Source organism: Pithys albifrons, chromosome 11 (genome assembly GCF_047495875.1).
Source record: "Pithys albifrons albifrons isolate INPA30051 chromosome 11, PitAlb_v1, whole genome shotgun sequence".
In the NCBI taxonomy this organism is placed as follows: Eukaryota; Metazoa; Chordata; class Aves; order Passeriformes; family Thamnophilidae; genus Pithys; species Pithys albifrons.
The window spans coordinates 26,477,385-26,495,058 of NC_092468.1; the positions used below are offsets into that span (position 1 = coordinate 26,477,385).

At 47.4% G+C, this 17,674-nt stretch overlaps 3 protein-coding genes across 4 annotated transcripts in view; 2 read left to right on the forward strand and 1 right to left on the reverse strand.

Moving 5' to 3' along the window:
* The window catches only part of MED12L (mediator complex subunit 12L), a 68,134-nt gene that overhangs the window by 14,130 nt on the left and 36,330 nt on the right, over positions 1-17,674 (reverse strand). The window contains 10 exon segments of the mRNA XM_071566015.1: positions 1,519-2,060; positions 2,165-2,257; positions 2,259-2,294; positions 2,728-2,802; positions 2,804-2,889; positions 3,418-3,561; positions 4,361-4,418; positions 4,420-4,465; positions 4,997-5,025; positions 5,027-5,142. Of these exon segments, the coding sequence (XP_071422116.1) occupies positions 1,519-2,060; positions 2,165-2,257; positions 2,259-2,294; positions 2,728-2,802; positions 2,804-2,889; positions 3,418-3,561; positions 4,361-4,418; positions 4,420-4,465; positions 4,997-5,025; positions 5,027-5,142 (1,225 nt within the window).
* P2RY12 (purinergic receptor P2Y12) lies at positions 429-8,351 on the forward strand. Of its 2 annotated transcripts, XM_071566312.1 has the most exons (3): positions 429-507; positions 5,928-6,179; positions 6,574-8,351. In XM_071566312.1, the coding sequence occupies exon 3, from the start codon at positions 6,597-6,599 to the stop codon at positions 7,614-7,616; it is 1,020 nt and encodes a 339-aa protein (XP_071422413.1). In that variant the 5' UTR covers positions 429-507; positions 5,928-6,179; positions 6,574-6,596; the 3' UTR covers positions 7,617-8,351. The 2 variants fall into 2 exon arrangements, with proteins under 2 accessions (XP_071422413.1, XP_071422412.1); XM_071566311.1 differs by lacking the exon at positions 429-507 and having other exon boundaries at positions 6,020-6,101.
* On the forward strand, positions 10,343-12,096 carry P2RY13 (purinergic receptor P2Y13). Its single transcript, XM_071566310.1, has 2 exons — positions 10,343-10,427; positions 10,930-12,096. Exon 2 carries the CDS (start codon positions 10,943-10,945, stop codon positions 11,972-11,974), a length of 1,032 nt encoding a protein of 343 aa, XP_071422411.1. The 5' UTR covers positions 10,343-10,427; positions 10,930-10,942; the 3' UTR covers positions 11,975-12,096.

The following is a 17,674-nucleotide window of genomic DNA, read 5'->3' on the forward strand; positions in this document are numbered from 1 at the left end:
TGCATTTGATTTCCCAGATCTCACTCTATGGAACACGGGATTTGGGGCACGATTCTGGGTTATGATTCTGCAGCAAAGACAGAAAGCCAGTGAGTGGAACACAAACCCCTCATCAAATCCTCCAGGATCTCGTGGTCACAGGGACACCCCTGGCACCCCGACAGTCACCTGCAGCCACCCCATGGGCACAGGGACACCCCTGGCACCACAACAGTCACCTGCAGCCACCCCATGGGCACAGAAAGGGAGGTCCAATCAAAGCAACACCCAGTGCAGCAGCAAAGCAGCCTCTAAGACAGCACCTCTACCAGAAGCAATGCTGGGGGAGTGGTCAGAAGACAAGATTTCAAAAAGTAAAAAAAAAAAGTGAAAGAATTACTTAGAAAAAGGAAGTTTAGGGAAGATTAGTAACTGTTCCAGGCACATGAAACCACACACGCTGCTCCCTCAGTGCCACCCACTCAGGAGACACTGCAGGAGAGACCAGAGCACAGCAATTCACTGAGGGTGAGTCTCTAAATATGGACATTTATGAATTGTAATTTATCATTGCTTCAAATTGACTGAGAGAAACAGCAGAGCTTACAGCAAGCTAAAAGGGAGCTCAAAATGTTACTGTGAACATCAGCTGGTTTGGGTGTTTCAACTGTAGCAAGGAAAGCAAGAAGCAGATTAATGCAATGCTATTACCTTACACACAGCTATTTAAAAACGTGTACATAAATTTCAGTAACAGTTTTCAGGAATTACTAAATCCATTTGTCAAAAAGAGGTGCTTCAAAACAAGCACTGTGTATCACATATTTAATATAAGATTTAATACCTTGTATATCTATACATTACTAGATGCTGTTTTGATTTGCTATTGTAAATTAGTATTAATAAAAATGTTAATTTTTATTGTGTTACTAAACTTTAGGTTTTAAGCAGGAAATTAACATAGAGCTAAGACATTTCTGTAGCTCTTCTATATTTCCTATTTCTTTGCATAGTGTTTGACATATTAAAATGCTACTGTTCCCATGCAAACCTGTTAAAATTATTACTGACAACTCTTCTCCTGCTCCCTATGAAGCGAAAACACAAATCTGAACTATGCAAACCCAAACCAGGGCCAGAAATTAGGAGGGGAAACAGCAACTGAGAAGGTTTGTGAGTCTCACAAGATGTGGATTTGCACCTGAAAGTTTTCCGCTTGTCCTTTACAAAGTAAAAGCCAAAACTACAGTACATGGGAACCTACATTTATTTTTTTAATTTAAAAATCAAGGATTTGAACATTCAAGCATCAAACTTGACAAACTCAAACGTGCTTGTGCCTCTCCCCACACCAAAGGGAAGGGTTCCAGAGCCTCAGCCGCGGGTGTGCGAATGGTCCGCGGGATGGTCCCGCAGCGCTGCCTGTGCCGCTCCGAGGCACTGCAGGAGCCCCTCAGGCACCACGGCCGGCAAAGGCAGCCGAGTGCGGGGGCCGATGCTGCGGGCGAAGCGGCACCGAGCGGGTCCCGCGACCCTCACCCCGCACCGCTGGAGCGGCCCCTGGGCTGGCCCGGCCTGGAGGGACTCGGGTCCTGCTCTCCGCACAGCCCTCGGGACCGGCACTACACTGTCCGCAGCGGGGACCGCAGAGCCCTCGGGACCGGCACCACACCGCCCGCACCGGGAACCGCACAGCCCTCGGGACCGGCACCACACTGCCCGCACCGGGAACCGCACAGCCCTCGGGACCGGCACTACACTGCCCGCAGCGGGGACCGCACATTGCCCGGGGACGGCACCACACTGTCCGCAGCGGGGACCGCACAGCCCTCGGGACCGGCACCACACTGCCCGCACCGGGAACCACACAGCCCTCGGGACCGGCACCACACTGCCCGCAGCGGGGACCGCACGGCCTTCGAGACCACACCGCCCGCAGCGGGGACCGCACATTGCCCGGGGACGGCACCGCCCGAGGCTGGGGCTGCACCGCCCGCAGACGGCGCATCCCCGGCACCGCATCCCCTGCCACCGCAGGCTGTGCTGCCACGGGCAGGGGAGCCGCGGCGGCGAGGCTAAAGCTGCGACGGCAGCGGCAATGCCCATGGCATGCAAAGCAAAGGGGAACCACAGCAGCCCACATCAGTCTGGGGACAGGAGTGAGAGCAATCCCTTCCCCACCCACCTGAACAGGTCTCCAAACTTGCATCTCAGGTGGCTGCAGGACACATACAGATCATACAGTTAAGCTAAAATGCACCGTTCTGGGGAGGAACACAGAGGGATTCACGACGTGCTTTACCACCCCACTCAAACTGAAAACACAAAAGCATCCCAAGTTTGTTCCAACGCACCTTAAAAACGTGTAACATGCTGTCACGGATCAGATAAACCCCACCATCACCTGGGGAACATGACAGACCTTCATCTACAGCCTGATGGGGCTCAGGTGATGTTTGGTGTCACATGAGGCAGAGGCCCTTGTGGAGCCGAGGGCAAAGTGGAGCAAATGGGCAAGAAAGCAGGAGGCACAAACCACCCTTGGTCAAGGCTGCAAAGGCTGGGGATGCCACCAGCCCCTGGCAGTGGGGTGCAGGCTGCAGAGGTGAGCCATCCACCCCACTCACCTGAGCTCAAGGACAGCCCTCCAGCAGCACTGCAGCACCCGGTCCCACTAACTGAACCAAATGCTTTCTCTGCTTAAGAGACAACAAGATCAGTCTTTGGAAAGGCATATGTGCCACCAACCCTTCGAAGACTGGTGCAGTCTGCTCGGAGCTGAGGAGGAGGCAGGCATGGCAGTGCCGCAGCACGGCCACAATGCGCACACAGCCCTGGGGTGGAGCTCCCGGCCAGGCTGGACAACCTGAGCAGCAGCTCGGCCTCCACCACACTCAGCTCATTCAGCAGCTGAGAACACACACAAAAACAACAAAGGAACTCCCAAGCTAAATATGTAAAACAGGAGAAAAAAAATGCATTAAGAAAAAATTGTGAGGTGAGCAAAAATGCAATTCCTTACTCACTACAGACCAAGGGGAAGAGGGAGCAAAATAAGTGGCTGAAGTATAAAAACCGTCCCTTGGAATGGCTCTTCAGAAATCCACAGCACTTTGGGCACCCAGATGTGTTACTGGGTAATATGATGGTTTAGTCCGAAACAGCAAAGCCCATCCTAAAATCCTGTGTGCTAAAATAATCCAGAACTTTATTAATTTTGAAAGATTTAAAAATAGAATTCAACTATTGATTCTCCACAACTGTCACAGCACAGCAGAAGGGGAAGCGTCTGGCACTCTGTTTCAGAGGGCAAGAAACTGAAACAGGCACAAGCACATGGCATTGAAACTGGGGAATTTGCAGTTCAGACCTTGAGGTTTTCCTGGGTTCACAGAAAATCGACCATAGCTTTGTTCTCACAGAATGAACTCTGCTGACCTGTAGGGAGAAGTCCATAAGTCTACTGATGTTCAGTGCCAGTTCCATGAGATCGAAGATGACCTGGATGTGGTGAGCCAAGGGCAGGTGGGATGATGTTCCTGAGGGAAAGCTCGTGATCTGCTCGAGGACACTGCTGGAGATCTGGGAACACGAATGGTGAAAGTCAGATGTGACTGAGGGCTCCTCAGGTACACCAGCAAAAATCCTGCTGTGCAAGTGGCAATAGTGAGTGCCAGCACTGTGCAGGTAAAAGCACTCACACACCAGGCACAAGCACACCTGTCGCTCCCTGTCCCTAAGCCAGGCACAGTGCCCTTCATTTCCAAATCTGACAGCACACAAAATACTGTTCTGCTGCTTCACAGCTGAGACTCAAACTGTTCCCAACACTCACAGTAATGATTTCTGCTCAGGGGGGAGTTTGCTTCTAAAAGGCAACATCATTTTTCTTTGCTTTTTACTGCACTGTGATTTTTTTTAAGTGATGGTTTTCAGTCCATTAATTACATATAAATCAAACTTGTAATAAATTCATTCAAAAGGCCAGATCAAAAGATACCTTATAAATTTACCAAACATTTACCTCTTTCATTTGTTTCCTATGGTAGCCTCTAGAATTAGAATATACTTAAAATCAATAACACCTACCAAGTGATGAAACTCTGTGCTGACCCACTTGCACACTAAGGAGTCCTGATACAAAGCAGGAAAATCAGGCTTGTCCTTCAGTACAAATTATCATAGCAACATAGAACGGTTTGGGTTGGAAGGGACCATAAAGCTCATCTCGTTCCACCTCCCTGCCATGTGCAGGGACACTTTCCACTTGACCAGGTTATTTTGTGTATACACAAAACACTCAGAAAAAAACAGGATTTTCTTCCCATTTGATATCCCTGCAGCAGAGCTAAAAGGCCACAATTTGATACAAGGAAAGTACCTGGGATGTCACCTGATGCTGATCAAAATAGGACAGCTGCTGAAGTTTTGTGAACATTCTCCAGGGTTGGAAATGCCTCTGGTTTGGTCTTCATGGCCTTCTGCCCTTTGAACAGATATAGAAGGTTTTTTCAGTTCATTTTGTATTTAATGAAGCCCTAGCAGTTTTCCATTGCTACTGATTTAAAAACAAAACAAAAAAAAGCTTAATAAGTTTTACTCATGACTACATAACTCTACTAGCTCCAGTTTTCCATTATTGGGACAGATACACAACAGCACAGAACAGTGTGAAAGCTGTCATGAGGTTATCCCAGTGCAAAGAGGTGACACCCCAGAAAAGCTGAAAACAGCCACATGTTACCAGAAAGAACAGGGATCACTGACATTCCAGGCTTTAGCCCAATGCAAGTGTTTGCAGCCAACTGCTACAGTGGAAACCAGGGAATTCCAGTAGTGGCAGCCCTTGGTCACCCCTGTGCACTGTGGGGCCACTCAGCACCTCACCCAGGAGCTGTCAGGGGGAGGAAAGCCAAATTATGGGATAACATGCATGTCTGCAGACAAGGTGCTGAGCACCTCACAGCTCCTGTGAGATTCACTGCAGGCAGTTCAACAGCACCATTACAGTACTTACCACCCATTTCTGTAGTGCACTTCTTGTTGGATTTTGAGGATATCTTTGCTAATGTTCTTCAGCTGATGCCTCACTTCATCATGCTTCTTACCCACGCCATAAAGGAGAATCATGCACTGGTTACCCTCATGGCTTGAGGATTCATCCTGAAAAGAGCAGATACAAGTGAAGTCTCTTTGCCTGTCCCCGTCATCACCTGCAGAAACTCAGCCCAGACAGCCCAGGCTGCAGGGAACAACTGACTCCAACACAAAAACTTCTCCTGTGGCAGTCAGGAGGGAGGAAACAGTGCCAAAGGGAACCACTGAAGAGTGGGGTGAAAACATGGAGTGGGAAATGCAATCCAATACTATGAATTCTGTGTGTATCTGCAAAGACAGAGTCAGAGATGACTGTCCAGACTGTCCCCTTGATCAATATTCTGCAGCAGCTCAGTAAATAGAAGACAGATGTTTAGAAACTGTGTGATACTTATTATGTACAAATCCACTGAAAAAAAGATGCAGTCCAACTCCTAAAATTCTGTCTTGCACATCCCAAAGAAATTGAAATATGTGTAGTTTGTTTCATTGTAACTGATCTTGCAATGAAATGGGTATCTCATCTAATATTGGTGTACTGCACTTAGAAACTTGAAGGAGTTCTCTGCAAGTTACAGAAGACACCAATATTTCCTTCAGTAATAACCTCTGCCAAAGTAACCAATCACTACTTCTTTCAAATACTTTGTTTTAAAAAACAAGGCTGTATACAAAAGTAGCACTAAAGAATCACAAGGCCAAAGGGGCAGCTCCAGCCTCAGACAAGTCGCACAATCTGACAAATACCTGTTCTCTTTACAAAATAGTGTCTCTGGAAGCTGGACAAAGGCAGGAATTAAACGACCAATTATTTTTTTAAAGTTCTATTTATTTCTCTTTCTCTTCTACAGAAAACAGAAGGAGAAGCTCTGAGTGCATCAGTTGGAATCTGCAGCTGTCACTGGCTGAGAAACCAGTTCCAAGCCAGAGGAAATTCCAAGCCTCAGGACTGGGATGCTCAGCTGCTCCTCCCACCTCTCCCTGCTCCGAGGGATCCCACAGGAACAGTGCTGCCCACTGCCAAGGTGAAGAGCTGGAGGGACTGCCAAGCACCCTCCCTCACAGACACCAGTTTCCAGCGCAGGGACACTCAGCGTTCCACGGTAACCTTTCCTTGGCTTTTGTGGGGAGAACATATCCATGCTCAGGGAGTTCTTGTTCATTGAGGATTAGATCTGTCACATGCTTCAAAGCAAAAGCCAATTTTTTCTACCCCAGAGGGAGAAATGAAACTTTGTGTTTCTGTAGGGCAGATGTCAGGGTTTTGAGCATCCTCTGACTGAACATCAACTCCTCCAGTGCCTGTTTTACACAGGCAGAGCTCAGAGTCCTGTAAATAACTGCATTGCTACACACTGGGAGTCACCCAGGCCCAGCTCGGGCCCCACTGGCTCTGTACACTTGTTCCCAACACAAAAATTAGAAACAAGCTGAAAAGGCCGAAGCCTTATGGCAAATAAATCTCACAATTTCATTTATTTCTGTTTGTTTCTCCAGGGAGGGGGGACACCAGAGTACAAATGAAAGCCACAATCAACTTCAGCTCTTCCAGAAACTACAGCAACTGTACCAGTGACAGCAGGATCAGCCAAGTCATCTTCCCTTTGCTCTACACATTTCTGTTCCTGGTGGGCATCACTATGAACAGCCTGGCAATGTGGGTCTTCTTTAAAATATCCAGTAAATCCAATTTCATCATCTTCCTCAAGAACACTGTCATTTCTGACTTCCTCATGATCTTGACTTTTCCATTTAAAATTCTCAGTGATGCAAAGCTGGTGTCGTGGGTCCTGCGAGGGTTTGTGTGCCAGGTCACCCAGGTTGTGTTTTACTTCACCATGTACATCAGCATTTTGTTTCTTGGTCTGATAACTGTCGATCGCTACCAGAAAGCCACTTCACCGTTCAGAACATCAACTCCACGGAGCCTTCTGGCTGCCAAGATCCTGTCCACAGCAGTCTGGCTATCCATGTTTGCTCTTTCATTGCCCAACATGATTTTAACTAACAAGAAGAGAACACCCAAGAACGTCAGGAAGTGTGCTCTCCTGAAATCAGAGTTTGGCTTGGTCTGGCACGAAATCGTAAACTACATTTGTCAGCTCATCTTCTGGGTTAACTTAGCAGTCATAGTGGTATGCTACATTCTCATCAGCAAGGAACTGTACAAATCCTATAAAAGGACAAGATGCACAGGAAAGGTATCAAAAAAGACTGTCAATCTGAAGGTTTTCATCATCATCGCTGTGTTCTTTATTTGCTTTGTGCCATTCCACTTTACCAGAATCCCCTACACCTTGAGCCAAACAAGAGACGTGTTTAACTGCTCTGCTCGGAACACCCTGTTCTACCTGAAGGAGACCACGCTGTGGCTGACATCCCTGAATGCCTGCCTGGACCCATTCATATACTTCTTCCTTTGTAAATCCTTCAGGAAGTCCTTGCTGGGTACCCTGCGCAGGCACACGGCAGTGTCCGGGCTCGGGGCACGGACGCAGGAGCAGAAGGAAGGGGATGACACGGACGAGACGCCGGTTTAGAGGTCAGGACTCTGCGTGCCCCTCCCTGGCCACACATACTAACTGTGGGTGGAAGGAGCACAAACCCTGTGGAAAGTGTCTAGAGCTTCTTTAGAAATTATTCTACAGGTGAAGAATGAGTACCCTTCAACCACCACCACTGTCTGCAAAAAGAGAAACCTTGAATAACAGAGGAGCCCCCCCAACCCCAACCTCCATCCTTGCCAAAACAGGAGCCCCCCTGACCACAACCACCGTGCCTGTCAAAACTGCTGGGAAGAGATTTGAACTTAAAGGTAGAAACATGAGGAAAAACTTGGAAGAGAATCATGAAATGCTACAGATGAGATCACGAACTGCAAAGGTTTTGCAGAAATAGCTAAACTTGGGCCAGAGTAAAGTCCATGACAACACAAGATCTAGGAAATCCAGATAAAATCCACAGTAAATGTAATTTTTCAATACAAGGAGTTGTCGTCTTCTATACAACTGGCAGACAAACAAACCTAGGCCAGATGTAGAGAATCCATTTGTCTGTGCAGATTTTTGGTAACAGAATAACATTTTTGTTATCTCATTCTACGCTTGCAATTCCTAATCCATTGACCAATAATTAATAGTTGTATGTCAGAGGAAATTATTTCATAATCAGACTTATCTAAAATTAATTAAATCCCCAAATTCTTCCCCTTGCTACATAAATAAACAAAACTGTACACCTTTACAGAGAATGATACATTATATTAGAAAATATACAAAGACTCAATTTACAGCCCACTGAGAACTCGGGGAAAGACAAGCTCAGAGTAACATCTTTGCTGCTGACTAAGGGCAGCTTTTTGCACTACACAAAATATTCCCTTTTGCAATTGGAAAACTTGTAAAAAAACAAGGAAGTATTTTCAGATACATGACATCTTCAGGTATCACAACAACCACAAATGAAATAGTTTGTGGGCTATTGGATTAAATTGTGGTTCATTTATCAGCACTGCAAACAGCTACAATTAATCAGTGTGTGTCACCATCACACAGGAGCTCAGTCCTGTTCAAGCCACCACCTGTCCACCATTCCCAGTGCACGTTCCTGCCTGTCAGGGCACTTCTGTCACTGAAACCCAATTTCCCAAGAAGTTAAAAAGCAGCTCCCTTGGTGCTCACTTACAGCCACACTCAGCCTTGGGGTTTGTGCATCTCTGATAACCCCAGGATAAATTAAATCTTCCAGAAACTGCTTTGTGTTCTGCTCTGCTGATGCTGGTTCCTGCCCCAGCTGATACAGTCAGTAAATTGGGTTCCAGCACAGAACACCAGGATTTCCCTGGAAACAGTGTCCAGTCACTCAGAGTGGGCTCCCACACCAGCCCATGGACCCCAGGGCCAAGCAGTTCCCATCAGTGCCCAGGTGGGAAGTGGCAGATGTCCCATTCCCACCCAGCACTCATTCCACGCCTTTTCTGCACCTACACAAGTGGACAGAGTAGCAATTACCTGCCAGCAGCTTTCCCTGATGGGATGAGCTGTTCAGACAACAGACACCCCAGACATCTGTGTCCCACACAGACATCACTGATGGGATACACAGAGGTACCTGGTACCTGCTGCCTCTGAGAGCTGGAAACAGCATCAAGAGCTCAGTTTGCAAGAAAACATCGAAGGTGCTGTGTTGGACACTGGTCCTGAGGCATTGTGAAGGGCTGTGTCACCTTTACATAGTCACTGATGGGCAAACAGTAGGCAGGTCAGGCAGCCAAGGACACATCACACTGATGGCAGTGGCAAGGGTGAACTTCATCCCAGCCATCCTCAGGGCTCTTTGGTCTCACCAGCAATTTAACACTGACACCAGCCCTTACATTAACCAAAGTGTGCCAGAAACTGATGCACAGCTCCCTGTCACACAGCTGCAGATCAAGCACCTTGTGAATCAATCCATGCCTGCCCCAGAGAGACAGACTGACCACGAGCCACTTCCCAAACTGCAGCAAGCACAGAGCCAGAGCTGTCACATCAGTGGACAGGAACAAACTGACACAAACAGCTCTGTTCACAGAGAAATACACCAAACTCCAGCATTACACCTAATAAACACATTATCAGTCCAGAGCCTTCTATGCAGCAGCAGCTCCTGCCAGGACCAGAAAGTGGCTGTAACCAGCACAGCACATTGTCTGGCTACACAGATCAAACCAGGAACCCATTCTGGGGATCCAAAGTCGAGCTCAGGTTCATGTGTCAGTATTCCCAGGCCACAGGGAGAGGGGGCAGTCCCTGAGTATGTCAGTGCACACAGTTTTGGAGCCGAGTACCCACTGTAAGGTGGCTCTGAGCAGACTCTGGTCATGCATTGACAACAACTAGTGCCATCCAGAGCAGGGAATGCACACACACAAACAACTAGGAGCTACATTTGAGGATTAACCTGGAAAACTGTCAGGAAATACTCTGTATTTGTTCTTATCCCTTCTCTAAAGGAGCCAAATCATAATGGCCCCAAGCAGATGCAGCAGGTCTGCACACACACACACACCCAGAAATGTGTCTGTCTTGAGGGACAGGGTCAGGCTCCTTTAGTAATTTAGGAGAAGACTGTGCTTTCTCACAGAGAGCAAAGGGAAGAGAGAAAGCAACAGCAAACATGATTAAATAACTCAGGCGACATGTGAAAATGAGGAAGGAAACGACACACGACACCAACAGAAAAAGATCTTCTCTTTCCACACATTTCCCCATTTTTAATACTTTGCTTGAGGCTTCTGCTGGCAGACGAACAGCTGATGAGCCGGGGACAAGCACAGAGGCTTCTGTAACAGCTGCTGCAGGTTTGCTCAGGTACTTACAGGGCTGGAACATTCAGGGGGTGTGATGGGGGGCTTGGGGCTGATAACCACCAGTGTGCATCTGACCTTGGAAAAGCTGTTGGATGGTGTGCTGAGAAAGGAAAATGGAGTGTGCTTGGGAAGGAATACCAGAAGGCACTTCCCTAGAAGTGCTTGGCTTTTGGCCCACAGCTGAGACATTTCTAATCAATGATAACATACATTTCCATGGAAAGACCAATGATGCTCTAGGCAATCTGCTCTTATAACGTTGCCTTAGGCCTCCAGAATGAGTATGTACCATTTTAACTTTTCAGTGGATGTTCATCTGTAAACAAGTGAAATTTAGGAAAGATTTAGATGTTCTATGAACCAGAAGAGAAATAGGTCAGTCTGTTCAATGCTTGCTCAGGCTTTGTGTTTATTTATGCAAACCTGCTGTCACTGTAAGGACCATGTATAACCTTAAATACAGAGAGTTATGTTTTGTGTTTTCTCCCTCCTTTCCATCCAAGTCTATGCCAAGTGATGGGAGACTCTGCAAACACGAGCACTGTGGGTTACACCAGCAGAGCACCCTTCCCCACACCGTGCCACCGCGACACCACCGTCACCCACCTGCTCTTCCCAGTGCTGTACACGCTCATCTTCCTCCTGGGACTCGTACTGAACAGCCTGGCCTGCTGGGCTTTCTTCCACATTCCAAGCACATCCACTTTCATTGTCTACTTGAAAAATATCTTAGTTTGCGATCTTGTAATGACTCTGATGCTTCCTCTGAAGATCCTGACAGACTCTGGCCTGAGCCCATGGCAGCTCAAAGCCCTTGTCTGTCGCTTCTCAGCCGTTGTGTTCTATGTCACCATGTACATCAGCATAGTGCTACTCGGGCTCATTGCTTTCGACAGATTTCTCAAGATTGTGAGACCTTTTGGGAAGTTCTGGGTGCAAAACCTGACCTCAGCAAAGCTGCTCAGTGGTCTGGTCTGGCTCTTCTTCCTTGTTCTCTCTCTGCCCAACATGATCTTATCAAACAAGACAGGGACGCCCCAGTCTGTGAGGAAATGTGCCTCTTTGAAGAGTTACCTTGGACTCAAGTGGCATGGAGCCATCAACTATGTCTGTCAGTTCATCTTCTGGACTGTCCTCATCCTCATGTTGCTATTTTATGTAATTATTGCCAAAAAGGTATATGAGTCTTACATAAAAACACAGAAGAAAGACAATAAAAGGGAAAAACGGATCAAGGGGAAAGTATTCATCATTTTTACCGTGTTCTTCTTATGCTTTGCCCCCTACCACTTCACCAGGGTCCCCTACACTCTGAGTCAAATGACTGCCCACATGGACTGCCACCTGCAGAATCAGCTCTTTGTGGCCAAAGAGAGCACTCTGTGGCTGGCAGCCACCAACATCTGCATGGACCCCCTGATCTACATGTTCCTGTGCAAGCCCTTCGTGGAGAAGGTGTTATGCAGGAGAGTAAAGACCCTTCGGAGAGCAGTTTATATAAACCCAAAAACTGAACTGGACACACGAGTGTCTCCTACCAACTCTTGATTCTGCAGCTGCATGTTCTACTCTGCATGTTCATAGAGAACTTGAGAAATAGTTTTGGTTTCCTTCTGTCAGAGAAAACAAAAGGGTGGTTGCACTGTAACATTAATACTTAATAAAATTAGGAAAACAGATTTTCTATGTACACTCACTGCTCAGCCTTAACAGGCAAAAAGCTCTTGCTCAAACTGCCTAAGACAATCCACAGGTTAATTCTATCTAGTTTAAACTAAACCAACATCCTCACTAACACTTGAACAGCTTACTGACTCTGGCTGCTTCTGAGGACAATTCAGCTTTATGTGGGATTAAACTCCAGGGTTGCTGACTGTTTATGTCAGTATTTCCTACGCTGGGTGTCAGCTTGGCTGCACATCACAGTGCAGGGAAGAGGAGGAACAGAGGGAAGAACATGGTCCCTGTCTGTCTCTTGTCCACTCACACACATAAATACTTTCCTACTGCCCACACTGTTTCCTTCAGCGGGACTTTGGTGGAGGACAGTGCTGGCAATACCCTGGTACCCCCCAGGCACACTCCTAGTCCAAGTCAGTAGAGCACCCAGGAGTTCATCTCCCCCAAAGGGCACCCCAGAGCCACCGGTGGGCACCCCCACCCTGCCACTCACCAGAGGGGAACATTCAGAGAAGTTCCCTTTAGTGGCACATTCCCCCTTCCCAGCCCCAACAACAAACAAAGGGTGCAGGGAACACTGCCTGACCCTCCTCACTCAGAGAATCCTCTCCACCTGGCTCACCAGACCACTCAAGAGCTCTCCCTTGGCCTGTGCCTGAAGGGAAACTACTTTCTATACCAAAATCCTGGAATTTATGTCACTACTTTAAAAAATGAAATAGATACCAACTACTTATTGGCTCCAACTCTACAAAGCAGAGCAGCCATGTCCCTTATCCCCAGCCATCCCTTCTCCTCCTGCTCTCCTGCCAGCTTTATGCTCTCTCCACGTGCAAGTCACTTTGATCATCACTTCACTGCTACTTTTAGAAATTCATTATTTACAACAGCTTAATCCAATCCAGCAGGTTGCTCCATACAGCCTGATTTTTTCAAAGCTGTTTTAGATCACTGCACATTAATAACATCTGCCTTTGGGGTTCCCCAGCCTCTGCCACACAGGGAGATGGATGTCTTACTTAGCTCTACCCACTACATCTTCTCTACCAGGCATGTTCCATACCTTCCACAGCTGCAACACTCTTTTACAACTTGAAATTGAACTAATCCCCAATCAGCTTTCAGTTGGTTATGAACTTCCCCATAAATCAGTGTTATCTCAGCCATTGTCTTGTTCTCAGGATTAAGTAGCATTCAGGAATTAATTCCTCTCTCCCCACACACATACAGTGTTAACAGGATTAACATTGCTCCTTTCAGAAAAGTAATTGAATATTGACTTCTTCACTGCTGAAATAGTCACCACTTGAGCAACTGCTTAAAGAAATATATGGGAGGCTGTGAAAGTCCCTGTCGGCCTCCTGAACCCAGTGTAGAAATAGCAGAGAGGCCTGAGCCAAAGAGTGGGAGAAGAGGGTCTGTAAATCAGCTGTAACCCTCCCCCAGGCATGTGTGAGGGAAGAATTCAGGACAAACCTTGGCAGCTTGGCCCTCCTTCTCCCCTCTAATCACACTGTACAGGTGGCACAGAGGTCTGACAGCCAGCTCTGGATTTACAGCAGTGTGGCAGGGACAAACTAAGAAAATGCTGAAGGACAGAAAACTCATTCCACTGTGGAAATTTCTTTTATTTTCTGTTTTCTACTGCTTGTGATTGAGGCTCCTCTAATGCTGTGTGCACATTCACTGGCAGCTCCTGCAGTTCAGTGCTGAAAGCCTGAGTGTAGGGGTGGGTGTAACCACAAAATGGGCTGAGTTGCTCCTTAAATAAGGGGTGTGCCAAAGGTTTCTGAGGTGTCTTAATCATCTGTTTTTCAGCTGCTTCTTAGGTAGGTAAAAGGAGCCAGAGTTACCAACTCTGTAGCAGAGAAGTGAAGGTGACTTCAAGGACAGGACACTAGCTGGTCCACTTAGGGGAAAAATAGTCCTTGAATTCTAACACTTGGCATTTTGCATGTTTTTCTGCACATTTTTAGATCCCTGCCTCCAGATGGAGTAAAAGTCCTAACAGTTAAAATGCCTCACAGTTTAGGTGTCTGCTTTTTAAGGCTCAAAGAAATACTCAAAGCAGTATTTTATGTTTTACACCTGACCAAAAGGGAGACACGTTTAGAGAATGGAGCTCCCTCAGAGACAGGAACCCCAGAGCACTGGGAGAGAGTCCAGCAGCATGCCATGGAACTGCTTCATTGGGCTCCCCACACTGCTTTAGTGCAGCTAAGGGATTCATGGAATTCAGCAAACTTCATCAGTCTATTCAGTACAACAGTCAACATTTTTCCAATTCTGATTTTTCTCCAAAACCAACTAGAACAGGCTAGAGCTGCCCTGAGAGAAGCCCTTGCTGTTTCCAGCAGCTGGACAGGACAGTGAACGTGCACACCATTCCCACTGTCCCTGTGGCTGCCCCAGCCCATCACACCAGGAGGCAGCAGCAGGACTCTCCCTTCCCACAGTCTCCTGTTCCCTTGCATGTCTTCCCCTTCCTCCAGACAACGTAGAAACTGGAAACTGGCACCAGGCTTTGAACCTGTTCAGAGAGATGACCCTTGTCCCAGGCTCCCAAGGGCCAGGATTCACACAGAAATATGATCCTTGCCCTAAACACCTCTACAGGTCATTCAGTTCCTGAAAGGGGAGCTACAGGGCACTCAGAAGCTGAGCTTGGTAGGAAATCACTTATTTGGGTACACAAGGACTTACATAGTTTTCTTTTATTTTTTATTTTATTTGTGTTTCAGACAAAGGAAGTATTTTACACCCTTGCCTAACACACACACCATCAAGCCCTTGGACTGCCTCTCCTCAGAGGGACAGCACAGGAACTCCTGAGTGCCCAAAGACAAACTCTGCTCTTCACACACGTCCTCTCCCTCAGCACAGCAATACATATCCCTCCAGTCAGGCACCTGCAGCTCTGAGTATGAGAAAACTCCCATTGCACACAGCAGTGCTTTAATTAATTAGAAATGCAAACCAACACTTTGCATCCTGAACAAGAACTGGGAAGCCAAGTCAAACAATCAAGGCATGACCCACACAACAGCACAAGCACAGAGCCAGCAAGACAGGACTGAAGGCACCACGACAGACAAGAGCTTATAGCTGGGATCAGCCAGCCAAGGCCTGAACTCCAGGCTCCCCATCCACACAGTGAGGAACTTGAGGATAGAGAGAAAAAGGACTGACCTCTTAAGTCAGTTCCTAATTAGTTCCTTTCCTCCCTTCTTGCCTGTTAGTGACAGTCACCACACAGTGACTGGAGTAATCCAGCTCAAGAAAGGAGAAGCGTCAGCTCTTCCAAGACACTTCCCCCACCAAAAGCACCTTCACATCTGCAGGTGTAACACTGGAGAATCCTCCTCATGTCACAAGGACTGATCCTGCTGTCACTTTTCTGCTTAAAAAACCAGAAACAGCCTGCCCTGTGTGTTACCCAGGTGGTGAATCTGCTCTAACAGAACCCTGCAGTTTGTATTGCTAAATATGGCAGTGAAGGAGTTTTAGAATGAAGCAACACAGTAATTGTTGTAATAACATTGTTCAGGTTCTTATGAAATCTGGAGTTGCTCTCTAATCATCAGAGCACAAAAAGGGACATGCAGCCTTTAAATAATGTGAACAATAGTGAAGTTGCAGGTTACCTTCAGCTTTTCTTCACATCAGAGCTTCACGTTTCTGCCACGCCGTTTTTACGACAAACTCCCCACGTTTCATGTGTTGGCTCGTCCTGACCTGCTCAGCCTGGGAGCAGCCAACAACTCGTCTGCCTTGGAGCCTGTTGGAGCACCAGGGCACTGGGTTCTAACCCCTGGGGTTTTACTGATACACCAAAATACAGGGATTTTAAAAGCAAAACGGTGTGCCATTGCACCACATTCAAAAACCAAACAAGCCAAAGCCCCATTCTGGTGTAGATTTTATTTCTTATTTGACCACTACTTCTACACCAGCTTTGTGTGTGTCTTTTTTTTTTTTCCCAGAGTGCCAACTCAGAAATGCCTGGGTGTCTGTAAGAGTTTAAGTTACATTTTTTAAACACTTCAGTTTTCACTTCCAGTTTCTTGCCTCCTCCACAGCACATCCTGCTGCTCTGGTTCTTACCAGCACTGGAGAACAACAGCACAAATGTAGCCATAACGTGCTGTTATGCTGTGTCTGAACCACAGCCCATGTCTGAGACCACAGGAGTGGCCACACCACACCAGGGCCAAACTGTGCCCTACACCAGGATGCAGGAACCATTCTGCACAGCCAGGATGCAGCACAGCACCCAGCTCCAGAGTGCACAATCTCATGCAGAGTACAAGTCCAGCATGTAGCAGACTGTTCCAGGAGGACACGAGCTCCCTTGGTACTCTCTGACTTTTGTTCCCCTATCTCCAACAAGCAGCTGGGAGGGGAACAAAACAGAAGCACCTGCCAAACCCCTAAGCACAAGGGACAGCAAAAGCAGGTGAAATGGAGGCTGGCACACATGGTCCTACACAGTCATGTGCAAGGTATGAGAGAGACAAAGGCTTTGTCCAGTCTCCTCTGCCCGACCACAGAGGAAGCCTTCCCCGTCCTCCGGGGGTGCTGTGTGCCTGCAACAGGGACCATCCCCTAGCATCAGAACATCCAGCTCCTGAGATGATTTGACAGCTTGGTAATAAAGCTGAAAGCATGGCAGAGTGGACCTGTGTTCCTACAGCTTCATCTGCATGGTCTGTTTTGCCTTGCAAATGCCAGTCTTCAAAGGCGAGCCATGCCAGAAGCCTCCTGTGATCAGGGGCTGTGCCGGATTCAAGGGAGAGGTCCTAAGGCAAGAGGAAATTTTACAGTCTGCCCATGAGCAGAAACCTGGAATTCAGCACAGGGTCCCTGGACACAGGCCAGAGGAAGCTGCTCCCCACTGTGGGGAAGGTGCTGCTCTGGCTCAGCCCCTCGCAGGCTCCAGGCAGCTGATGGGGCACCTGTGCACAGGGATGTCTGGTCTCAGCAGCTGGGGGCTGGGGGCTCAGTTCCTCAGATCTTTGGGGAAAAATGAAAAAATGTGCATGGAGAAGTCCAGACAGAACACACAGAAAAAGACCTCGGCAGCCACTGCTCCCAGAGCACTGACATTATTTTTCCTTTACTCCTAATTTTTAACAAGGGAGATGGGTATTTGCTTTCTTTTAAAGAGGGTGGCAGAAATGGGAAATTGCCCACTTCATCTCCCACTGAGATAAAGCAGAATTCTGTCCCAGTAGAACTGTCCCCATATAATATGTCCCAATTTCATCCCATGATTTTTTCAATGCTCTTAAGGCACTAAATAGGCTGACTGTAAATGTGTGTAGAGCCAGGACCAGTGAGGGCAGGGCTGGGAGAGACTGGGAAGGGCTCAGTCAGTCCTGAGGAACATCAGAGCAGAAAACAGACACTCCAGTCACTTCAGCTGCAATACTGAGCGACAGACGTAGCGTTCTGCTTTCGCCCTAACATTGTTTATAAGTTCAGAGCACACCACCACTAAATACAGTCAAATGAGTAATTGACATGATAATCTTGATTAGCAGACATTTGCATCTATCCAGCACCATA